The sequence below is a fragment of the Elephantulus edwardii genome, unplaced genomic scaffold (genome assembly GCF_000299155.1).
Source record: "Elephantulus edwardii isolate Elephantulus edwardi_28Jun2011 unplaced genomic scaffold, EleEdw1.0 scaffold00022, whole genome shotgun sequence".
Taxonomy (NCBI): domain Eukaryota; kingdom Metazoa; phylum Chordata; class Mammalia; order Macroscelidea; family Macroscelididae; genus Elephantulus; species Elephantulus edwardii.
The window spans coordinates 19,109,909-19,136,546 of record NW_006399772.1 but is presented as its reverse complement, the minus strand read 5'-3'; the positions used below and the strand labels follow the sequence as shown (position 1 = coordinate 19,136,546).

At 39.9% G+C, this 26,638-nt stretch overlaps 1 protein-coding gene across 1 annotated transcript in view; it reads right to left on the bottom strand.

The window, feature by feature from the left end:
* Positions 1-226: 226 nt before the first annotated feature.
* LOC102877202 (myoD family inhibitor domain-containing protein-like) overlaps positions 227-26,638 on the bottom strand; it is a 121,967-nt gene continuing 95,555 nt past the window's right edge. Inside the window, exon 4 of the mRNA XM_006882658.1 lies at positions 227-501. Coding sequence (XP_006882720.1) covers positions 254-501 — 248 coding nt within the window. The 3' untranslated portion in view covers positions 227-253. The remainder of the gene's footprint in view (positions 502-26,638) is intronic.

The following is a 26,638-nucleotide window of genomic DNA, read 5'->3' as shown; positions in this document are numbered from 1 at the left end:
AGCTTTTTTTTTATCCAAATGTTCCTCAGTCACTGTAGCTGAAAAGCAGTTACATTTTCACATATTAAACCACACAAATCTGGTTAGAGAATAAAGATTTCAGAGATTGCTTAAACTGGTGAGTAAACAGTGCAAATACTGGGTTGTCTCATGAGAATCTTACCATGTATGTACTTTTTCTTTTTTCCTTGGAAAAGGAAAAAAAAAGAAGGAAAACACTCTCCAGTTTTAACACAAAGTAAATGATAAATATCTATGAGGGAAAACAAATTCCACAGCATTCCATACAGATTTCCAAACAGTCCGATGATTCACAACAGGCATCCATGATACCACAGTCCATGTCACAAGGGCAGTTACAGTCATCCCCCACGTCGTCACCACAGCAACAGCAGCAGGCCTCTGACGAGCAGATGCCACACGCGGCTTGTCCCAGCACAATGTTGCAGAGGGTCAGGAATTCACAGAACAAGCACGCCAGGATACAGTGGACGCAGCAATCTTCATTTCCAGTCGTGAGGAGACCACAGTGTGAGAAAGAGAAGAAACAAACAATGTGAATGGACGTGGGAATCACGAACAGTCCAAATAATTTAAAAAACAGATTCAAATATTTAGATAAACAACATGTAGGCCGAGAGGTCTTCTGCAAGCTGGGAGCTCAAAGAGAACTTATGTTAAATTCTAGGTAAGTGATCACTAAAATGGATAGTACATTAAAAACACTGTGGTAGAAGGGTGTGTGTGTGTGTGTGTGTGTGTGTGTGTGTGTGTGTGTGTGTCATTTTTACATATCATGCAACACGCCTATTTGTCGTCACTCTATCCTATTGCTCTTGATATTAGACTAAAATTACTGTAATGTACTAACACATTTATTAACTCAAAACTCATCGCTGCCGAGTTTGAAGTGACTCACAGCTCACCCTTGTGCAAGTTTCAAAGGTTGTTAATAACACAGGAGAAGACTGCCCACCTTTCTCCTGCAGAGTCACTGGTGGGTTAGAACCAGCAGTGAGGCATGACTTTGGGTTAGAGCTGCAACTCCCTACACCAACAGAATTCCCTCAACACGTCTACTAAAGTCCTTCTAAAATGGAAATTTCTTTTCATTTCTTTACCTACTAAAAAAGAAAAGAAAACCCACAAACAAATGTTTTAAAAAAATGTGTTGTTGTGAGGTACCACTGAGTTAACTCTTGACTTACAGAAACTGACATTAAGAGCTCAGTGTTTAAAATAGCTTTCTTAGCCAATGAATTTGACTCTGCCATGTGGATGCGTGGGACTATGTGAACAGGATATGTTAGTTTATCCGCAAGGAGACTGGCTAGTCTCACCATTCCACAAGGGGTATGAGCTTGTCTCACCATTAAATCGAATGGATCCAGCAGTATAAAAGAAGGACCGTCACCAGCAGAAAGAGCAAGAAAGAGAATGGAACTAGTCCTTCAGGACCAGAGCAACAGCTATGGCAGCTGAAGTAGAGGACCGGACACCCAGCATGAGACAGAACTGATTTTGGGACTGCTATCCCTTAAAGAACCACATAAAAGGCTTTTGCCAAGTTTGCTGGACAACTGGAGGACTTGGGAGTAGGGGTGGGAGGTGGAGAGCCATAGCTGTCTGCAGGACTGAGAACTTTGTAACACTGGCCTAAAGCCTTGAGGCCCAAGGTTGGGGTGAGGTGTCTGCAAACACATTTTGGAAGCTGTCTTGACTAAGTGACTGTATTCTGTGACTAAGCTGGATTATAATCTTTTGACTTCCCCAGTATGGTTCTGTGTGGTCTGACAATTATTACATTGGATTTTGGAGTAAGAATGCCGTTGAGATGAGCAAAAAGAGATATGGGAGTGTGGGGGACATGTCTGAACTCATGGGAACTGTTTTGCGTTGCTGATGCTGTTGACGGGGACAGGTACCCTTTGTGAAGTCAGTAAAGGTCAGATATGGCCATCTCCACTCAGCCCTTGCTCTTTCTACAGAAACAATATGTATAAAAGAACAATGTCCAGTCCTGTGACATAATGTTTGCACACACTGTTAACAGTCACTATGTGACTCCAACTCATTCCAAATCTCTCTTTTCCACAGACACTCTGCTTTACCAAGTATGACGTTCTTCTCTAATGAATACAACTTCACGACAATGAGACCAAAGCAAGTAAGACAAAAGCTCACCATTCTAACTCTTAAAAAAAAAAATCTGGCTGTCCTTCCTCCCAAATTTGTGTTTCTGGCAGTCTGTTGTCTACTCAATATTCTTTGCCAAATCGCAGTCTGAATACGTCAATTCTTCTTTGGTCTTCCTTTGTCACCATTCAGCTTTTGCACTACATATAATGCAATTGAAAATATGACTCAGGCTAAGGGCTATAGTGGCCTAAAGGGTAGGAAGTTGTGTTGCCAACCCAAAGGTGACAGTTCTTATCCATCTGTTACTATGTTGGATACAGATAGGCAGTTACCTCCTGTATGGTTTACACCCTCTAAAAACCTACTGGAGGGTAAACTGTGAATTGGTTTAGACTTGATAGCAACAAGGTTTTTGTTTTGTTTGTTGTTGTTACGTTGCAGTGGAGCAGACTCCAATTCACAGTGATCCTATGTACAACATCTCTGAACCCTGCTCTATCTTGAGCCAATTTCTTTGCCTCTGACATACCTACCCCCATTGCCCTAGTCACTGAGTCAATCCATATTATCCAGGGCCTTTCTCTCTTGTGCTATCTCTCCATCCTTCCAAGCATGATTTCCCCCTCCAAGGACTGGTATCTCCTTGTAACAAGCCCAAAGCATATGAGAAAATTTTTGTTTCAGAATCCTCGTCTCCACGGAGCACCCTCTCCAGGACAGACCTGTTTGTTCTCTTAGCAGTCCATGGTATAGTCAAAGTCTTCTCCAGCACCACAGCTCAAAGGCATTGATTCTTCTTCTATCATCCCGAGTCACTGTCCAGCTCTCTGATGCATAGCAAGTAACTGCAAAGACCATGGCCTGGAACACGTGCATCTTAGTCTCTAAACTGACATCATTGCTCTGTACTCTGGAGAGGTCCCTGACAGTAGAGTTTCCCAGTGCAATTCATCTTTTAATTTAGGGGTTTTCTTTTGAGATTAAGGACATCTTAATTATCAAAGTGATCTCTATTCTTAAAAAAAAGAATTTAAAGAAGTGTTAACTGCACTTTGCTCAATGATTATATCGTTTGACTTCTTGTTCGTTGCTTTCACTAGCTTTGACTGTTGATCTAAGTACAAAGAAAATTCCTTGTTAACTTCAATTTCATCTCTGTTTATCATGATAATAGCTATACACCTAGTTGTGAAGATTTTAATTTTATATATATTCAGGTTTAAATCAGATTGATTTTCACCTTTATCAACAAGTTTTTCAAGTCATCTTCACTTCTGGCTAGAAAATTTGTGTTATATGTATGTAGTAGGTTGTTTGTTAGTTAATGTTGCTCCAATCCTGATGCTACCATCTTCATAACAACTAGCTTCTTGGATCATTTATTCAGCTCATAGATTGAATAACTGAAGTCAAAGAATCAAAACCTGTTGCATATATTTTCCACTATTAAACCACACAGTTATCCTTGTTCTGTTTGAACTATTATTCCATCATGATCTAGGTACACCCTGATAACAATGAAGTGTTCTAGAATTATTACTTGTATAATGTTATTCAGTTTGCTATGGTCAACTGAATGCCTCTGTGTGGTCAACAAAACGTGGGTAAAAATCTGTCATGAGCCGAACTGTACCCACCCTCTGAAAAATATGTCTGTAAATCCTAACCTTTCCGCATGTGGTAATAATCCCATTGGGAAAGGATTTTCTTCGTTATGTTAATAAGACAGGATACATGTTGGGTGCATTTTAAAGCATATCTTTTGAGATCTGGAGGAGAATAAGCAAACAATTGAGAGAAGCAGACGAAGGGACACAGACGTCATATCACATGAAGATCCTCAAAGTCGGTAAACTGTTCCCAGAACCAATAAAGCAAGCTTCCCCTAGAGCCAGCACCCTGAATTCTGACACCAACACCCCAAACGGTGAGAAAATAAATCTCTGCTCACCAAAGCTACTCACCTGCGGTACGTCTGTTACAGCAGTACTAAATAACTAAAATGGTATCTTTCTGTTATCCTTATCAAAACTATAAATTCAGTGACTAAACTGAGATAGATTCAAACCAAGGGTAGCCCATTTTTATCTTCTGATAAAGTCATTAAGTTTCATTATTTTGATTAAATAAAAATATTTAGAATCTCGCTGACTGTATTTGTCTCCCATTGCTGTGGCCAGGCTGTTTATATCAGAATCTGCAGACAATACCAACAGGACCAAGGGAGGTGGATGCACTGGCCCTCCCGATCACAAATAAAGATGTTTCTCCTCAAATAAAACAGTTTATCATGTGCTACAACAATAACAAAACCAGAGTCTGTAGGTGGGTCCAAATATTACATCAGCAAATGTGAATATTCATACTGTTTTACCATTGCCGTAGGACCAGAAACCATTACTTCTCCATGATTTTATGAGATAACCATGATGATACCACTCAAGACCACAGTTTGTTGAGCAAACTTTATAAACATACATTAAAAGGTAGAAAATCAAAGTACATTATGGTGAATTCGCTGTAACCATAGTATTCTGAAGTTCTTTCCTTTTCCATTTTTGAGATTTCACAAAGCGCCAGTTTTATTATTACAACTAATAAGAAGGAAATAGTGTTTAACTGACAGCACGCCAGTTGTATCCAATGTATCTTCAAAGAAAAACCTAAATAACTAAATTCCATCAGCACTCCTTTGAGACATTAACTTTCCATTCCATTGTGGAACACTGAGACTTGGAGACTGAGTGAGGGATCCTATAATAATACACTTGATGTTGAAGAACCTTTAACTGGCTGTTCTTAGAACTCTAAGAGTAGTTACTAAGCACTTAGCTTCTTTATGTATTATTCATAAGATCCATCATCATAAGAATATATGTAAAGAATCTATCTTGTTTAAAGGGGAAAGAATGGATTATCTATCTTAAGGAGGAAATGTATTCATTACATTTTTAGGTTTTTTATTTAAGAAGTTTGTTTTGTATCAGATTATGTTTTAAGCTCCTTATAAATATTAATTATCTTTCCCCTGTGGCTCAACTTCCATCCAAACAATAGACAGATCTATAAGGTGAACAATTACATCAGGGAGGTGCGCACGCCTTAGATCAGCCATGTAAGATCAAAAGGGCAGCATGTGCCAGGGAGAAAGCTATGAATACAGGACAAGTTAGAACTGAAGGGAAAATGGAAAAGAGAATCACAAAGAGGAAGTGGGAAGAGTGTGGTTATGCTGCTGAGTTGTTGTCGAGTTGGGAATGACTTACAGCAACACCACGGAGAAAAGATCTGAACCCTGCTCTATCGTGCGCCATCCAACACTTCTTGCCACACAAGGGTCTACTGCAGCAGTCACCATGTAAATCCACCTTGTTGAAGGTCTTCCTCTCCTTTGCTGCCCCTCCACCCTTCCCAGTATCATGTCTTTCCCCAAGGAATAGCCCCTCCTAGCAACATGCTGAAGTATATGAGGCTAAGTCTTATCATTCTTGTCCCCAAAGAACACTTAGGCTGCACCCTCTTCAAGACATAGCTGCTTGTTCTCTTGATCATCCATGGGATGTTCAGTGCTCTTCTCCAATGCCAAACCTCAAAGGTGTCAATTCTTCTGTCATCCTTATTCACTGCCTAGCTCTCAGATGCATAGCAAGTAATCAGAAAGATCATGGCCTGAATCAGACACACCTTAGTCCTCAAACTCACATCATTACTCCTCAATAACTTGGAGAGTTCCCTAACTGCAGGTTTTCCCAGCACAATGTGACTCCTTATTGCCTGACTATTACTAACCAAGGGTGTTAAAAGTGGATCCAAGCAAGATAAAGCTGTTGACAATTTCAATCTCCTCTCCATCTATTCTGACACTGCCTATTGGTCCAGTGGCAAGAATCTTTGTTTTCTCAATTTTGCGATGCAATCCATATGAAAGCTGCATTCCTTGATCTTCTGCAACAAGTGTTTCAAGTCTTCCTCACTTTTAGAAAGCAAAGTTGTGTTAACTGTATAGCACAGGTTACTGATGAGTCTTCCTCCAATCCTGATGCCACACTTTTCTTCACAGATTCCAGTTTCTCAGATACACAGGAACCAAGATCGGATTTTGAATCAATTCCATCTGAATTTTCAAGATCATCTTAAGACAGGTTTGAGGCACTGAACACCACTGATTGAAGGCCAGAGGAGTTGTGGGAGGATATCCATGAAGAAACTAAAAGGTCGTTACAAAAATGAGGAGAAAGAAAAAACCGAAATGGATGTAAGAAGAAACTCTTAAAGTTGGCACTGGAGCAGCAAGAAGCCAAACCAAAAGGAAAACAGGTCAAAGTGAAAGAGCTGAACAGTTTCCACTAGGGAGGACAAAGCAAAGTATTATAATGGAATGTGCAGAGAGTGGGGATTGGAGAATATGGGCAGAAATTACTCTGCATTTCTCAAGCTGAAAGAACTGAAAAACAATTTTATGCCTCATGTTGCAATACTAAAAGGTGCTGCTGAGTACGGCAATTAAATTCCTAAAGCAAAATGTGTGTAAATGGTTGAACAGAAAACCAATTTGCTCTGAAAACTTGCAATCAAATCACAAAAAATAAAACAAAAATGACATTATTTAATTTTTACGGTTTTTAGAAATCAATACTTTTACTTGTTTGCTTTTCAATAAATATAAATCCTCTAGGGATACATTATTATAGATTCTGTGTCCAATGGTCTTAGCAGGAAGGTTGTTCCAAAATTTGACCTGAATATGGCACTGTTTCTATGGGCACCTTTCCCCCAATTACTCAGTTTTGTAGGTTGCCACCAGAAGTCACTGCACTGCTTTAAGAGTATGCTGCCTCTGGTTTTAGAAACCTCACTGATAACCAGTACATGTGGCCTTGCACTTGCCTTCCAGTTAACTCTGTGTTTTAGATGCCCTATTCCCAGGTAGCCTACACAGGCTCCCAGATGGTGGAAAAAAGAATCCTTACAATACTACTACTGAATAAGCCACACGTCAGCCCTATTCAATCAATGTGGAAACTGCCTTACAGAAAAGTTGGGAAATTTATCCAAGAGGTGGTAAATATCACACAGAGACAGCTCATCTTAGGAGATTAAGTTCAATCCACGACTAACATTGCTACTAGCACTTGGTGTATCTCCTTGGGAGGAACATCAGTTGTAAACACAAAAATCTACTCAATGATTTGCTTACCTGCCTGTTTCAGGCCCTCATTCGTGCTACTTTTCTCCCCTAAAGATGATTCTGAATTTGTGTTTTAACTGATAGTGTTAACCTTCAACAAGAATAAAGGTATCTCTCAGAGAACTGATCACTCAAGCAAGACAGTCACAGCAATGCAGACAGCCTGGAGAGATGGTATTTCACTAAGAAACAGATGTGCAACTCTGAAACAATGAACTTCAGGTCCAACATCAAGAGCAAAGTGGGATGATTACTAAGAACTTGAGGATAAAACAATGATAGAAGCCTCAAAAGATCAAACTCTTTTTATAAACACTAGTATTTAAAAAAAAAAAAAAATCCAACCCAGCCATCTTCTTAAAAACATGACATAATTTATTAGAAGTTTGCAAGACTCTAGAAAAAGAAAATTCATTAAAGGGAATATTAAAAAACTTAAAAAAATCATCTTGGGATTACAGTGATACTCCATGTCACACACTTTGGGCACATGGTCAGAAGGGACCAGTCCTTGGAGAGGGCCATCATGCTTGGGAGGGTGGAGGGACAGCACAGGAGAGGAAGACCCAGGATGAGATGGATTGACTCAGTGACTGGAGAAATGGGATTAGGTCTGTTAGAGATGATGGTATTGGCTCAGGACAGGGCGGGTTTCAAAGCTAGTGTACACAGGGTCACTATGACTCAAAGGCGACTCGATGGTACTTAAAAGTAACAACAAGCAAGGTACTAAGGGAGCGCTGGTGGCCTAGTGGCAAGAACCTGTACTGCAATCCTAAAGGCATATAGTTCGAATCTGTCAGCTGCTCCGAGGGACAAGGATGGGCACTCTCCTCTCATTTTATTTACTGCATCTGAAAACGCACTGGAGGGTCATCTATGGGTCAGTTCCAACTCGACGATGGTACACAACAACAACAAAATAGGTATTATGTTAGAAATATCTATCAAAAACTTATTTGTTTACTGTACTTTACTAATAGAGAAATAGAAATTACAACAATAAGCAAATTATGCAAACAAAACCAAAATACAGATCCCCAAATTATTTTATATCAATTGAAAAATCGGATTTATTTTTCCTTGGCCAAATAAGGCCTCTTTCCATCTGCGTTGTGTAAAAGAGGCATTTAATTGGGATTTGGGGTAATGGGAAGGTTAAAATAAACTAAAAAGAAATAGCTGTGAGAGTTTCCAAGACTATCTTCCCCAGGAGAATCAAGAATCATAAAAGGCATTAAGATAGTGGTTTTATTTAGAGCAAAAAGAAGATAAGAATTATGAAGCCCAAGGAGACTTGAATAAAGAAACAAACTTTAAAAAAACATGAGTCTTCTACATCCACACAGATCACTGTCAGAAAGAATTCTTTTTCCTCCTATTCTTGAGGTTTTCCGCTTTTATGGTTTTATTCGGTCATGTTTACAGCTTTTGCCAAAAGCATTTAACCTCTGAGAAGCCAACTAGGTTCTGGGAAGAATGCCTGTCTTAAATTGGGCCAAGCAAGAATTGCACAATTTCGTGAACTAGGAGGAGGACTTAGCCCAATACTGGTAGTTACTGTAAATTTAGGAAAACAAAAGGAACATTCCAGCAGCAGCAAAGTAGCTCCAAAGAATGCTTAAAAGGAACCTTTTTTTAGCATAATATTTGTTAGAAAAACTCTTAAGATTCTTACAGTTACACACCAAATAAAATCCTCTGGTCCTTTCAAAGGTCATTCTTGCGATCTCCTTCTAGTGGGATAACTGGGGAGCTTCTAACTTCCCAACACTAGGAAGGTCACAGGGCATCCCAGATGACAGATGAAAAGATCTGTGATGGATCCAAAGAACTGGTCATGGAACTAAGGGGGCTGGTGGTCAGTTTTTGTGAAAAGAAGTTAGTTTAACGAAATGATCCCCAAATGATTTACACCATCATTATGTGGCACAGGATTCAGGCAGCTTTGTTACAGTGAAAAGAACCTTAAAAAAGAGCTACCAAAAAATCATGTCTTTAATAAAACTCTGCTCTAATAAGTGTCTTATCTTTGTTTCCTTCTTCTTAGATGTGGGATGCCAGGTGCTCTGCAATTCTTGGAACAAACACCAAACAGCTGTTAAGCAGAGTACAGAGGAGCACAGAGCGTGACGAGTTCCGAGAATAACCAATGACCCATTTTTTTCATCAATGCAGATTCATATGATTGTCTTGACCAATCACTAATAGTTTCCTGTGACTTTAGTGTTTGAAAGTACTTTCTTAATCTCGTGTCCATATTATAAACCAAATACTGATAAATCAGTCTATCAGCCTTCAATGTGTTGTCACTATGCCAGAAAGTAAATGTTTGTTAGAAAAGGGACAAAGATATGCACAATCAGTAATTCAGGAGTAAAACCCTCTTCTGTACTGGAACCACGCCACAGACAGGTAATTTCATTTCTTGGCTGCTGCTAAGTTTTACACTTGCTTGGTCAAGGTGGCATGGGACCCTGAGGGGTAAACCTGACTGGGTTGAGGTGTTCCTCTTCTCAGGTATTTACTGCTTGATTCCAACAATTATATCTCAATACAAAATCAAAACACAGGCTAGAAGTGGGTGTGGGTGATTCTGAACCATAGCCGAGATGGCAACAGAATTTATTATCTAGACTGTGGAAATCCAGCTGTGAGGGACCAGACAGACATCTCCAAGGAGCCCTGCTCTCCAAGTGTGTGCGGGGGCGGGGAATATTTACTAACACAGCCTGGTAGCTCCGGGTCTCCCAGCCAGGGGACACAGAGCGTTTCTGGCCTTCAGCCTGACTGAGCCGCTGCCTGAATAAATTGGCCCAACGTGCGCCTCCTACACAGAACCCTCTGGCACAGTGGTGTCCTGTGAGGCCGTGTGTCTTAGTCAGAATACAGGCAATATTTTCCTAGTGGGGAAGAAAGTGGGATAGGTCAAGAGGTAAAAAGAAAGTCAAAGAAGAGCTACATTTTCCACCACAGCACAAGAAGCCTCACTTCGAGAAACTCAACAATAGTCTTTACAAATATCTTTCCTCTCCAAATCCTTTGAGTTGGATGCGGGGGCGGGGGGAAACCAGCACCTCCCTTCAATGAAAGCACCTCAGTAATTTTTCCGATTCTCAAACTCTAGCATCCACCATCCTAAGAGAGGTGTGTTCATATTTTAAATAAAGTCCCCTCTTAATGTAGTGGCACAAATACGGTTTTTCTCTCTTAATTTTTTATCCCATTTCCTTGTCTGTGATTGAGTCCTTAAATATTTCAAACTTTTGGAGAGATGTGATCTAATAATAATCATTGACCAAGAGGTGTCTGCATCCTTGGTTAATATAGTCCTTTCTAAATAACTAAATCTCAAGAGGAGGGCCTTTTATCCCCCTCCAGGGACATCAAAGGGAAAGCTAAGGAGGACTAAGTCTCATTGAAAAGTAGTATCTATTTGGAACACTTGACACATAAAATTTGTATTTGTCAAATAGAGGATGGAAAGTAAAGTTTAGACAGACAGTCAGACAAATGGCATAGCTAGTATGTGTATTAGTTTACTGAACTTCTCGGTTCAATGGTAAAATTCTTGTCTTTTACGTGGGAGACTCAGGTGGTTCCATTCCTGACCAATGCATCCCACATGCAACTACCTTTTGTCTATTAATGGAAGGATGCACCTTGCTGATCTCTCAGACTTAGGAAGAAGAGCTTGTCGTCTGCTTCCCAAGATCAGCCAATGAGAACTCTGTGGATCACAGGAGTCTGACCTGCAACTTATCACAAGAATGGCTGAAGACTAGGAGCATTTCCTTCCACTGTCCACAGAGCTGACATGTGCTGTGTACAGATCAAACTGATGCCAGCTTTTAACAACAGAATCTCTACAACACTTTAAGATTACCAGTTGTGTAACTAGATCATAGCAACATTGTCCTCCTCGGGATACTGTGTATCTAAATTCCTCACTAAAGGCTTTAACATACAAGCATGTTTATGAAACATGAATACTGGGAAGATGATGATGGTGATAGTAAAGTCGTTCTTCTAGGAAGGTCACATCCCTCTTTGGGCCTCTGCTTCCTTGGTGTCGGTGGCAGCGTGTGTCGTCCACTGACTGAACCTAATTATTACAGCCAAAAGGGTCATTCTTCTTCAACCTCAGGAGGTCCTGCTTATAATTCCAACACTTGGAAAAGTCAGAAATAAGAAGGCAACTCTAAGAAACAGAGTCTGCAGCAGATGAGAGCAAAAACCTGCCCGGGAAGAGTTAGCAAATCTTGGGTTTGGCTGCAGTTCACCATGTCAAAGTAATAATCGTATTTCTATAGCTATTTCTACACTTCCATGATTATTCATTTATTTCTTAGGAAGCTAAAAGTAAAATAACACCATACTTTAACTAAAACTACTCAGTGCAGGTGTCATTCATTTGGCTAGCTAAAATATCTCTAATGCAAAGAATCTAATTAATAATAAGGTGGAACACAAGTCATAGATATTATAAGCTACTTGAGATTTTAGAAGCATTTTCTTAGGAAGACTCAACACTCAGTGGTCTGGTAAAGATATTTAGTAATATAATCATTTAAAGCTAAGGGAAAACATACGGCTGTAAATCCTCTGTTTTAATGACAATATGTTTGTACAAAAATGAAACATAAATCTCTTAAACACAATATATTCTGCAATTTTATTTTGTTGCGTTTCCTTCATAATTCACATTTTTGGCATCACCTCTTGCTTGGTTTATTTTTAGAAGAAACCAACTGCCTTAAAAACAAGCAGCCTGACTGTGCCCACTGGGGTGACTCTCTGAAAAGTTACAAAGGATGCTGAGGAAAGCCATGTCAGGTGCTTTTAGTAATGCACTGATATTAACCTATCACAGGGAATCAGAGGGCTGGCCAGGTCGCCCAAGATGCCAAGTCTTCGCGGCAGCACCAGAATGAACAAATATGCCCTCAGAGGGACTAGGTTGGCTGTGATGCTGTTCACAGGCCTAAGAACATGCCCAGCAATTCTCCTGGGATGTGGCTATTACATGGCTGGGGTCCAAAGGGCACCTGGACAATGTGAAGGGCTGAGAGGTCCTCAGGAGTCCACTGCTGCTGGTCCTGGGAGTCAGAGGTACAGGATTCCTGCAGGCAGGAGGAGCCCTGCCTGGAGATGCCCCTGAAGCCATCGCCTGCCCTCACAGGAGACAGGCCCCAGCCAAAGAGACCCAGCAGTGTGACAGGAGCGCCAGGTGAGATCAAGAGAAGCAAGCAGAGCCGAGCGGTACAGAGGAATCAGTCACCAAAGCCCGTTTCAAAGCCATGTGCAGAGGGTAAATCCTGTTTTTTTATGGAATTAATTTGTGAATCGATGGTGATGTTTTTGTTACTCTTTTCGCAGCCCTCCCTCTCCACCCACATTATCTTTTAATGCCATTTAATTTTTTTTCCCCAGGCACTATCATAAACTCAGATGAACAGGGCAGTGTGACATTAAAATTATAAGGTGTCAAGGTCTCCACCTTAATTTAGTGAACAAATAACTCTAAAGTCAAAAAACTTTTTTTAAAAAAAAATCTCTGAACATGGTGTTTACAAGTATTTTGAAACTAACAAAATTGGTTTTCTCCTCCAATAAAAATACTGTAGTCTTGCATACTGTTATGATGTTAGCACCTTCTAGCCAACGTGGCCCTCTGTACTGCCATCTTCACCAACTCTGCTTTGTTCCAGCCTACTGCTGTGGTCACGGTGTCAAGGCAGCTTGTGGAGTGTCTTGCTCTTCACTGACCCTCTAACTTTGCCAACATGTTGTCTTTTTTCCAGGCACCGGCCCCTCCAGACAGCATGCCCAAAGTATATGAGCTTAAGTTTCCCCATCCTTGCCTCTAAGGAGCACCTTGCCTTGGTTACACTGCCTCTAGGATAGACTTGACATGCACACAAATGTACTTTAAAATGGCAGGAGGTCTAAAAAAAAAAACCTTCTTCCTGAGCCACCAGTCAATTCTCTGTATGTTTCTACCTCCATGATCATCATACCCAACCCAGATGAGTTCTTACAGGGGGGCAAACACCAGGACTACCAAGTTAAAGGCCTGAGTATCTGTGGTTCTTTTTGGTGCACGTTCTGTGTTTGGTTTAAGTCTGGCTTATCTTGACTGGGAAAGAAACATAGCTGGTGCAATTCACGGTTACACCCCCATCTCCATGAATGAATGGCATAATAACCAGGAATTAACCCCTCTTCATGAGGATTATGACATTAGAGGATAGGACTGGCTTTCTGGTCCTTAGTCTTCAACCAACTTGCTGAATGGCCTTGAGCTAGTTGTTTCTTTTTGTATATGCAAACATGGAAGGGGATATAATGTCCAAATTCCTTTTTTAGTAGCCCAGAAGTCTTACTGGACTTACAAAAGGTGGGAAAAAAGCTGAATTGAGTAAAGACAGACCTCATTCCTGATCAGCACAGAAATCTAACGCCAAGGCCTTGGTGACTGAGTATTCATTCAACAAACACTCATTGAGCATTAGTTACATGTCAGGTACCCCCATGGTAAAGACCAAGGTCTAATAGCTTAATGGGAAGGTGCTACATTGCCAACATAAAGATATGTGGTTCAAATCCACCAGGTCCTCTCTGTGAAAAGATGGGCAATGTCTTCCTGTGTGATTAATTCCTCTGAAAACACACTGGAGGGTTAGCTATGGGTCGGTTCTGATGCTACAGTACACAAAAGCAATCGTAAAGACAGATTTCAAGAATCAAAAATTTTGTTGCTGTTACATGCTGTCTATTGGGCTTCACAGAGATCGTGTGAAAAACAAATTAAGACTTTTCACTATCCCCTCTCCACACTGCAGTCACCGTCCTAATCCATCTCATTTGAGAGTCTTCCTCTCCTTCTCTGACCCTCCACTTTTCCAAACAACCTAGCTGTTATGTTGTTGTTAAGTACCACTCATAGCAACCCTATGAACAAAAGATCTGAACCCTGTTCTATAACTATTGTTGTTTCTCTAATGTTCATGAGAGTTTTCAAAGGCATCTTGTTTAGGAAGTGGATGCCAATCCTGCTTCCAAGTCTGTCTTAATCTGAGAGCTCTACTAAACCCTGTCCGCCATGGGTAACCATTATGACACGTGACACACCAGCGGCACAGCATTCAGTATCACAACAACCCCAACTTATCTCAGTACAGAAAACTGACAGAGCAGTGCCACTTAGAAGAAGCACTCTGCACACATAATTTACACCAGGTCCAAGGGCCCAATGGCTTTGAAATACAAAGGTCTGCCCACCAGTTCCTGACTGCCTTAAACAAGAGACTTCCAGCCCACAGGAGATTGTTAGCTAACTCCAGTAAGTCCAGGCCACCAATCAGCTCACTCACAACTGTGAATGAAATTTAAAAAAAATAAATAAAATTTCAAAAAAAGACCGAACTAGAGTTCTGTTAAATAAAAATACTGTTACAGTTCAGTGGTAACTAACAGAAACGAACTCATAGTATCGGGAACAAGATGAGACGAGCTGGCAAATCAGTTCTCCAGAGGCCAGATCTCTTCATGTGAGAAAATCTTTTAAGGTGAGCATTAGATAAAGAAGAAAAATGAATTTCAAAAGTTTAAATAACTGGCGTAAGGTGCATAGTTACTCAGATGAAATTCCAGGATTCCAACCTAAGTGTGCATGTTTCCAAAACTCATTATTACTGAGATATATTGTCTCCATGTTTGATTATTATAATTATCATGATGATGATGACGTCCTCAACAACCTATTGGATAGCGGTTATGTTCCAGGTACTGCAATTTTTCAAGTATCTATTACTTTAATTCTCATAATAATTTTATCCAGTAGATAGCAGTACAGGCTCCATTTTACAGATGAGGAAATGGAGGCAAAAATGGAAGGAATAGCCACGATCTGAGATTTGTAAGACGGAGCTCTAAAAGGCTGGGGAAAGAGCTTACAAGGTGAAAAAGGACGTACCAGGATGATTCTGTAGGATGATTTATGTTTTAAAAAGAGAATATGTTAGGTGAAGAGAAAGCCTGGATGGTCCGCAGCTACAGGAAGTCAAACACAAAGATGCAGAGGCAAAAACCTTTTTTTTTGAGATGCAAGTTGCTCAATATTGTCAGGACAGGGGGAGTCAGGGAATCTAATTTCCCTTTAAGAAATGCAATAATAAACAATAACAAAGAAAACCCAGCCATAACAATTTAAAGATTTTAAAAAAAAAGGCAATAATAATATAGTGTCATTAGGGTAGGATGGATCACTTTGGGGGGTAAAATGCTGGTACTACAACAAATGAGGCAATGTTGGCAAGTGAAGACTCAAGAGTGACTCCGTGGTACTGCGAGCTACTAGTCAAAGAAATAATTACAACATGAATGGTTTGTCTTTAAAGCATACTGAGTATGTATCGTCTGAGCTGAGAACATTCAAACGAGGATGTTCAAGTGGTAACTAGAGATACTGTTGTGGAGCATGGAAGGTAGTCAGATCTGGGATAGAGAGTCCCAGGGCTGCTGAAGCTTCAGTAACGAGAAAAAAAAATGCCTGGGGAGAGGATGCAGAATGAACAGAGAAGGGGCATGAGAGAACAGCAACATTTAAGGCAAGGGCTGAGAAACTGGGAGAAGTGGATGTCATGGAAGCTAGAGAGAAGAATGTCAAGGAGAAGATGTCAGATGCTTTGTCTAGACAGAGGAGCTCCCTGCAGTGAAACTCCTCAATGAACAGCAGTGGGATGCGAGCTTACAAAGGGATGAAGTAGAGACCACAAATGCAAGTATCCTGTCAAGAAATCTTTCTGTGAAGAAAAAACCTGAGGGAAAACGCCAAAGGGATACAAAGTCAAGGATGAGATGTATTCCTACCGACACCTACCATATCACATACAGTTTTAGAAAGACTTCCATACATCTGGCTCAGGAAAGAGCCAAAGTGCAGACAGAAAAGGGGACTTCATGGAGTAAGTGAACAGTAGGCTCCACGGTAACAGAGTACAAGCTAAAATGCAAGAGATAAGAGGCAGAATAGGTTCGGATGTAGGTACATCTGTGAGTGGTGCCAGGTGAACATGCTAAGAAGTTGCTGGACAGCCTCGTGACCCCGTGGACAGTGAGGGAAAGAGGTGTGCCTCCTTTACAGAGAATGGTAACTTTTGCAATCACTCCCTTGAATGTGTCCACTTTTGTCTAAGGACAGTAATGATAATATGATGCAGTTCTGTGGAAAATGTTGGGGGAGTAAGCCTGTTCTTTGCATTGCTCTCCCATTCCTTCGGTTCAAGGGCTGCCAGACACCGAGTAAGTCCTCAGTAATAATTTCTTGGAGAATCCATTCGGAGCCAAAGAACACATACACATAATGACAGCAATTTTTCTGATCTTCCAGTTTTCCTGAGTATTATTCAAATCCCTGAAATAGGCAGAAGCTGGTGTGTGTGTGTGTGTGTGTGTGTGTAAAAAAGTCTAGGTTTCTGGCTGAAATGTGTGTGTCAAAACAACCGTAGAAAGCAAGTGAATGGTTTTAACAGATGCAAACCTGGAAAAGGAAGAAAGAAAGTGCACTAGGGGGACTGGGTGTGTGTGTGTCTGTGTGTACATTTATTACTGATTTTAGTAGACTGTTATTGCTATTAGTTTCTGTGGAGTCAGCTCCAACTCGTACAGCCCACCTGATATACATACAGCAGACTGACATTGTACGGTCCGCACCTGTTTCTCATGATTATTTCTGTGTTTCAATCTGTGGTTTTAGTCACTTAGTTAATCCATCTCACTGCAGGTCTCCCTCCCCTGTACTAATTCTTCATTTTACCAATGACATCTTTTCTAGTGATTGGTCCATGCAGTGGACATATCCAAAGGAAATTAGTCCAATCTCACCAAGCTCACTTCGAAGGAACATGCCAGTTGTATTTCTAGGAAGACTACGTGTGTACGTCTCCCCCCCCCCACCCCCGGGTATGATCAGCTAGGGTTCAGGAATCAATAGAAATGTATGCTTATTTCTGATTCAAGATGTACTTTTTAAAAAAGTTTAAAAAAGGAAACATTTGATTAGTAAATACAAAAGGACTCCCTAGGAACCTTCTGGCCCAAAGGGTTGGGCACACAGACCTGCCAGGTAATTCACTTGCACAGCCTGCGTTGGAGATTACTTTTGGCTTCACTTGTACTTCTCCTGTCACTCCACAGCATTTCTCTGGGAGATAGCTACTCTAGATGGTAAAATGCTCTTTCTAAAATAACTACAGTTCTGTTGCTCCAAAAGGCAATTTCTACCTCCCTCACTAGCATAATTATTAGGAGAAAAAATAAACTTCAACTTTCAGTGTCAACTTTAAATTATGTTATGTTATAGGGATATTATTCCCTAAGAGGTCCAGTTCCTCCAGTTTGATTTCCCAAGAGAACTCAGAGAAGAAATTTAGGCAGATTTAATATGTCTTTGGATAACTAGTATATTAATCCATTTTGCTCTTTTCTTTCAATTATCTTCACATTTTCATAAACCCCTGAATTTGTCTATGGGAATATTTTCTCACCTTCAAAATAAGAAATGTGATTGATTTTTCTTAGTTGTTTTTTCTTCCCGCCACCCCCCCCCCCAGAAAACAACTTATTCTATCTGAGAAATAATCTTAAGAATATGTCTGAAGAATGACTGAAGAACAGACCATCAACGATCAAAGCACAGATGAGCTGTGAGATGACATCAAGGATATCATCCATGAAGATTACAAAAGGTCAGTACAAAGATGAGAAAGAAGAAAAAACCAAAACTAAATGGATGTTACAAGAAACCCTGAAAATTGTATGAACTTTGAGAAGCTAAAACAAAGGTAAGAAACACAGAAGAAAAAAGCTAAGCAGAAGATTTCAAAGGGCAGCTTGAGAAGACAAAGTAAAGTATTCTAATGGAATATGCAGACAGCCAGAATTGGAGAATAAAAAAGCAAGGACTCGCTCAGCATCTCTCAAGCTGACAGAACTAAAATACAAATCAGCTATGGGCAAAAGATGGTAGGGGCAAAATCTTGAATGATCCAGGAAACATCAACAGAATATGGAAGGAATACATAAAATCACTGTACCAAAAAGAATTGGCTGACACAAAAATATTTCAGGAAGTACCATATGATCAAAAACCAACTGTAATGAAGAAAGAAGTTGGCACTGCGTTGAAAGGATTGGCAAAAAATAAGGCCCCGGGGAATCGGTGAGATTTCAACTAATAGAGCCCTGGATTAGCAACCCAGTTCATGCAAGGAATACTGGAGGACAGCTGCCTAGCTGACTGACTGACTGGAAGAAGTCCATATTTGTTCCCATTTCCAAGAAAGGTGAGTCAACAGAATGTGGACATTATAAAACAGTACCATTATTATCACATGCAAACAAAATATTGCTGAAAATAATTCAAAATTTGTGAGAACAGTACATAAAAAGAGAAGTGCCAGAAGTTCAAGCTGGATTTAGAAGAGGCTGTGGCACCAAGGATATCCGTACTGATGTCATATGGATCCTGGCTGAAAGCAAATATTTTAAAAAGTCTCTTTGTGCTTCATTGACTATGCAAAGACTTTTGACTGCTTGGATCATAACAAGTTATGGCTGACAATGAGAAGCATGGGAATCCCAGAGCACTGTATTATGCTTATGCAAAAAATATGCCTAGACCAAGAGGCTGTTGTGTAAATATAGCAAAAGGAATACTACATGATTTAAAATTAAGAAAGGTGTTTGTCCAGGCTGTATCCTTTTTCCATACATATTCAATCCGTATGCTGAGAAAATTATTTGAGAAGCTAGACTTTATGATGAAGAATGTATCATTAGGATTGGAGGAAGACACATCAGTATCCTATATTATGCAGATGATGCAACTTTGCTTGCTGAAAGTGAGAAAAATTTAAAAGTACTTGCTATAGAAGATCAAAAAATACAGCCTTTAGTATGGATTCTATCTCCACATCAAGTAAACAAAAATTCTCACCAATGGATTGATAGGCAAGACCATAATAGATACAGGAAAGAATGAAACTGTGAACAACATCTTACTTGAACCCATAATCAACACCTTTGGGACCAGGTGTCAGGAGATCAGAAGACATAAGGCATTGTGAAACTCTGAAGTCAAGGACCTCTTCAATTTATTGAATAGCAATGATGTCTGTCAGTTTGAAGACTAAAATGTACCTGGTTCAGGTTATGGTATGTTCAATTACTTGCTACGCATCTGAAAGATGGACAATGAATGGGGATGACAGAAGAATGAATGCCCTTGAGCTGTGGTGTTGGAGAAGAGTACTGCACATCTCAAGGACCACCAAAAGAACAAACATGTATGTCTTGGAGAAGGTGCAACCAGAGAGCTCCTTGGAGGAGAAAAGAACAAAGCTTCATCACACATACTTTGGACATGTTGCTTGGACAGACTATTCCTTGAGAGAGGTATCACGCTTGGGAAGGTGGAGATCAGAAAAAGAGAAAAAGGCTTTCAACCAGATGGACAGACACAGTGACACAGCAAAGGGCTCATGTATGTTAGAGATTGTAAGGCTGGCATAGGATGGGACTGGGCACAGATCTGCTGTTCACAGAGACAATGGTTTGGGCCAAATTTATGGTACCTAACAACAAGAAGCAACTGTTTTCTAATTAACTAGTTCTAGTCTTCTAGTTGCCTTCAATGACCACCACTATCCATTTCCCGCTTGGTCAAGTATAAAAGAGGTAGGAAAGCTAGTATAAATTACCAGGTTCCTATACTTGGAATGGTGACCTAGGACTAACCACACTATGACAGGTATCAATTAAAATGCCATTGAAACATTTGCTTGGGAATCCTAAAAAGTATTTTCACTGAGCTGTTGACTGTTTTCTCTATTTTCCTCAACACTTATTTTTGGAAATTTAAATTAAGATTCTCCTCAACATTTTAATTTTATTGCATGCAGAAAACATGAAGTTAGTTTTCTCTATTCTCCAGTACCCTGAAATTCTCTGTGTGTATTGGTAAAAGTCAGACTTTGAAATGTAAATATAAAAGCACAAGTTACCTGACAGTGTGAGAACCTAATATAGTTTATAAGGTGGGAAAATGAATATCTGATTAATTCTTACCAGTAAAATAAGTGTTGAATGTGGACAAGTTGATTATGACACACTGATGCCAGTAAAAGACTTGTTATCTATCATCGGGTTGGAACTGACTCATAGTGGACCCTCCAGCAGATTTTCAGAGGCTCTAAATCACACAGGAAGAAAATGCCCATCTTTCTCCTGTGGAGCAGCTGGTAGATTCAAACAGCACACCTTTGAGTTGGCAGGCCAACTCTTTACCACTAAACCACTAGAGCCTTCTCACATGAACTGCCCAGATGGTTTTTTCCTGGCTATTATCTTTAGGGAAGCAGAAGAAGGTCCTTCTTCTGGAGGGTCACTTGCTCAGATCAAAGTGCCACTTTTTAGGTTTGTTGCAGAGCACCTAATCATTCCAACACCAGAACTGCTTTCTGCTCAGTGTAAAGGGAGCTCAACTCAGACACTTTAAAAGGCAATCTCTAGACACTGCAATTAATTACATCAATCAATTTTCATTCCTGTCATAAACCAAAATGTCTGTCAATGACAGAATGAAAAATCAACATGATTTGCAAAATTTCCCTCAAAACTTTAAAAAGAAAATGGATGATAGGCTCAATTTGGCCAGTAAGCCATAATATCTATCCCGCACTAGCTCCTACTTTCAACAGACACCCCTGTATCAATTTCTTAAGCATCTTTTAGAGCTGATCTACTCATCCAGTTTGTTTGGAGGAAAGAAGAACCATTAACTCTTAAGCCACTGGAGTATTCTGTTCTTTTGTTATTTAGTGTTTTTTATGCGGGTAGGGGGGACAGAGAGAGAGTAAGAATGGCTCAGAATAGAGCACAGTTCAGAGCTCCTGTGTACAGTATCGCTATGAGCTGCAGGCGACTCAACAGCACATAACAACAACAGAATCATTACACGACCGACTCCCTCAAATTTGCTCAAATTCCTCTTACAGGAAAATTTCAAAATAAAATTTTTAAAACGTCTCACTGTTGACAAGACAGAGCTACACCTCTACTGGGGTTGTAAGGAGACCGTAAATCACATAGCAAATGGTCAATTCTCAACTTTCTCTGTGGAGCTGAGATGCAGCCCTAGGGTTAACAGCACAACTCCTTATGAACAAGGCCACCAGCGTTCAATTTGTTTGTTTGGGGTTTTTCACTTTTATTATTATTATTATTATTTGAACTTTAAAAAATTTAATTGTATCTGACATACAAGTCACAGTTAAAACAGTGTGTAGCAAAAGACTTGAAAGTTTACATGGAGACCTTAGAGGCAGAGGGTGAGTTTATGTTACCGGGGAATGGAGTGGACAGAAAGGGACACTAAGAACCGTTCTACAACTGAAAAGATATAACAATGTCACTCAATTGCATGTGCCAAACAGTTAAAAGTGATGTATATTTTGAACAACAAAATAAAATAGACAACATATAGCAAGATTATATGAATATTAAGAGAAAAAAAATCCATCTATGATCTCTGACTTAAGAAAACTGCATAAAGAAATGTAAATTTTCAAAATAAGTATATATTACAATTCTCATAAAGGATAATTAGGCTGTAAAGGTGACATCCACACCATTACCATTTATCAAAGTTAACAGAGTTTCCAGAGGCATGCTGCTGTTTAGGAAGTGGAAGGGCTTCAGGCCTTCTGTTCGTGGGGTTGTGCTTGACTTGATGGCAATCCAGAACAACAACAAAGGTAACTAGAGACTCTAGCGTAGGGTTACGAACATGCATGATATTTAAAAGACCATATTTCAAAGAAATATTATGAGGGTGAAGTAATTATTAAAAATAAAGTATAATAAATATATTTTGTCTTCATTATTAATTAATAATAAGCAGCAGTAGTAATCTGATTATGGTAACTTTAAAGTACTGATGAGCATGTTGTTGTTGTGTGTTGTCAAGTCGGAACAGACACATAGCTGACCCTCGAGTGGGTTATCAAAGGCCCTTAATTGCATGGGAGGAATAAGAATTTTTTTTTTAAGAGCTCTGCCACAATCATAATATAAGGAAATTTCAAAGTTGCAATGTATCACTAATGTCACTGTTTGTTACCCCCATTAATAACTGAAACGGATACTAAATTTTGCTTAGCATGTAAAGGTCAGTGACAAATGTTGCTTCACTCCCCCAACTCTGTCTGAATCCCTATAGCTAAAGATGGACTCCCCTTCATCTCTGTCTGAATCCCTACAGCTAAAGGTGGCAAGTTAATGTGAAGTACTCAAGTAAATTCCTAATGTTTCAATTTCAATCTTGTGTTTTAGAATATCTCACGCTAAAAGAATTTTCATAAATTTTATTTTACACCATAAGCCCTCTCTTTATCCTATTACACACTGTGATACTCCAGTTATATCTTAGCAATTACAAAAGGTCCTCAAAATGATAATATTTCAACACCATTTGTAGGCATTAAAATTACTGAAAACAATTCTAAGAAGAAAATACAATTTCTGTTAACTTTAATTAGATGTGGGAGCCAAGCAGTATCACTGGGAATGTAATTAAGAATAACAACAACAAGATTTGCTAAGTGTGTATTCTGAAAGAAATCAATTCAAATATCATGAGACTCCAGTTCAGTATAGGAAAAATGATCATTGTTTAAAAGCCGTGGATATGTATATGTGTGTGTGTGTGTGTGTGTGTGTGTTTAGTGGTGTATATAGCGGCTAGGGTGAGATTCTCGGTCCTGAATAAAGACTTTAAACAGATTTTTTAAGTTGTATATGTAACTTTTTTCTTAAGCTGTATAGTTAACACAGGTATAAATACTCACAATGAAGGATATCATTAAGTATGGCAACTGGAAAGATGAGAATACCAGAAAGATATTTCCCTGTGTTTCATTCACTGTTGCGGTAGAGAGCTTGAAAACTGACTTTTCTACCCATTGCATTAGTCTCCACTGGGGGTATGGTTTTCAGCTACCCTACCTGAGGATGTGCCAAGCAAGCAAGGTTGTGTCATCTGCGTAACGCAGATTGTTGACAGATCTTCCACCAATCCTGACACCACATTTCTCCTCACAGGGCCCAGCCTCCCAGATGATCTGCTCTGCATACAGGTTGAAAAGGTATGGAGACAGGACACATCCCTGGCGTACACCCTTCTCAATTTTGAACCATGCAGTGTTTCCTTGCTCTGTTCTGACTACTGCATCTTGGTCCAAGTATAGGTTTTGCATTAGCATGATCAAGTGTTCTGGGATTCCCATTCTTCTCAGAGTCAGCCAAAGTTTGTTACTATCCACACAGTCAAATGCTTTTGCATAATCAATGAAACACAGATAGACATTCCTCTGGTATTCCCTACTTTCAGCTAAGATCCATCTAACATCAGCTACAATATCCCTAGTACCATGACCCCTTCCTAAACCCAGCCTGGACTTCTGGTAGTTCTCTGCTGATGTGCTGTTCCAGTCGTTTTTGGATAATCTTTAGCAGAAGCACTTGCTACAGACGGTCAACGACCTTAGCCTCCAATATGGATTGAGCCTCAATGTCAAGAAGACAAAGATTCTCACCACTGGACCAACTGGCAGCATCAAGATGAGTGGTGAAGAGATTTTGAGTTTGGTCACAGCTTTAGTTTGCTTGGCTCCACAGTCAACACTCTCGGCACCAGTAGCCAGGAAATTAAAAGACGGACTGCGATGGGAAAGTCTGCCGTTAGGGACCTCTCCAAAGTACTAAAGAGCAATGGTGTCTCTCTGGAGACTAAGGTGCATCTCTGATACAGGCATGGTCTTTGCTATCACTTCTTATGCATCAGAGAGTTGGACAGTGACTAAGGAGGATAGAAAGAGAATTGATGCCTTTGAGCTAGCTGTGGAGCTGGAGAAGAGTATTGAAGGTATCCTGGATTGCTAGGAAAACAAACAGATTCATCCTGGAAAGGGTTAAACCTGGCGGTTCCCTGGAGGCAAGGATTCTGAGGCTGTCTAACACACTTTGGACATGTTGTAAGGAGGGACCCGTCCTTGGAGAGGGACATCGTGCTTGGTAGGGTAGAGGGACAGCGCAGGAGGGTAAGGCCCTCTATGAAGTGGATTGATTCAGTGACTGGGGTAATAGAGATGGGTGTTTCGGAGACAGTGCGATTGGCACAGGACAGAGCACAGTTTAGGGCTGCTGTACAAAGGGTCACTATGAGTCACAAGCGACTTGATGGAACATAACAACAACAATAACAACTGAGGATACATGGTTTTGTAAATTATCAACAGTTACGGGACAAAAAAGAGGGCACTTTCCACACTGAAAAACAGTGGTAGAGAGAAAGTGAAGAGACTGTGGGTAGGCGTAAACAGAAGAATTCTGGAGAGGGAGCCATAGTTAAAGATTTTGCTTGGTGGATGCTTGAAGGAAAAGCTGACTTATAATGGCTCTGCGATAAAGTTTGCTAGATGATTTGAGGAAACCCAGAGGATTATTTGTGCTGCTGAACTGAATGTGGACTTTCACTAATTAAGGAATTGTGCCTTGTTGATCTGGTTTGGGACTACATTTGGATTTTCATTGTGTGATAGTCTTTGCCTCCTCGATTCTCCAACTTATTTCCCTAATAAACCTCACAACTGAGAGTAAAGTCTGGGAGTCAATTTTCAATGAACATTAGACCTAAGGATTGGTAGAATAAATGCAGGAGTACGTAAGTTGGCATGTCTGACCATGTAGTTATTTGTTTAATACTATGGATATTATTGATGGGGATAACTCCTCTTGATGAAGTGAGTAGAAGTCAGCCTCAAACACCCCAACATTTCATCTGTTCCTTTTACAACTGCGAAACAACAAAGTATGAATAACACTGAAAATAAATGGAATTTGAGAGCACATAATTGAACTCATTAGAACTTGTGCATAGACCAAGAGGCTATTGTTCAAACAGAAAAAAGGCTACTTACTATATGGCTTATAATCAGGAAGGATGCGTCCTGGCTAGATCTTTTCACTATTCCCATTGGGCAATCAACTGAAAACCCACTGGAGGGTCAATTATGGGTCAGTTCAGGCTCAAAGGTACACAATAACAACAACAATTCAATCTGTAGGCTGTGCAAATGACCTGAGTAATGGACTGTATAAAGACAAACGGAGACGAAACAACCGTCCTTGCTGAAAGTGAAGAGGACTCAAAACACTTAGGGATGAAGATCAAAACAGTAACCTTCAATGTGGATTATAAATCAGCATTTAAAAGAAAACCACACACACACACACCAAAAACGCAAAATCCTCCTAACTAGACCAATAAACCATACTGTGATAATTGAGAAAATACTAAAGTTGTCAAGGAATTAATTTTACTTAGATCCAAAAGCAACATTTATGGAAGCAATAGTTAACTAAGTAAACAACCTACTGCATTGTTCAAACACACTGTAAAAGGCTGCTGTTGAAGTGTTAAAAAAGTAAAAAATATCCCTTTGAGGACTACAGTGTGCCTGATCCAAACCATAAATTCAATCATCTATTATGCATTAAAAAACTGGCCAATGAATAAAGAAGCTCTCAAAAGAGCTGGTCTCTGTATTACATACAGTATCGGTGAAGAATATTATATGCACCATGAACTGTCAGAAGAATGAATGAATCTTTCTTGGCAGAAATACAGCCAGAATCCATCTTTGTAATAAAGTTAAGACTTAACTATTTTGGACATGCTACCTAAATTAAGTAGTTTCTGGAAAAGGATATCACACTTAGTAACGTAGAAGATCAAGAAAAAAGAGCAAGACCTTCAATGAAAAAGAATAAACAAATATTAGGATGGCACTGAACCAGTCATTATCTTGTCCTGTTTTATACAGGGTCATTATGAGTCAGAGCCAGCTTAATGGCACGTAACAGCAACCACCACTACCCATATAAAAATAAAATGCAACCCCCCCCCCAAAAAACCACAACCAACCAACCAAACAAATCCCCCAACAACCTTTGATCAGAAAATAAGACAAGAGGACTAGAGGTGAGGAGGAAAGGAGGAATAGGAAGGGGTAAGGTAGAAGTTAGGAGAAAGGAAGGCAGAAAGACAGATTGAAGGACATGTTGTTGTTGTTGTTGTTGTTGTTATGTGCCGTCGAATCGTTTCCGACTCATAGCAACCCTATGCACAACAGCCCTAAACCCTGCTCTATCCTGTGCCAACCGCACCGCGTCTGACACACCCATCCC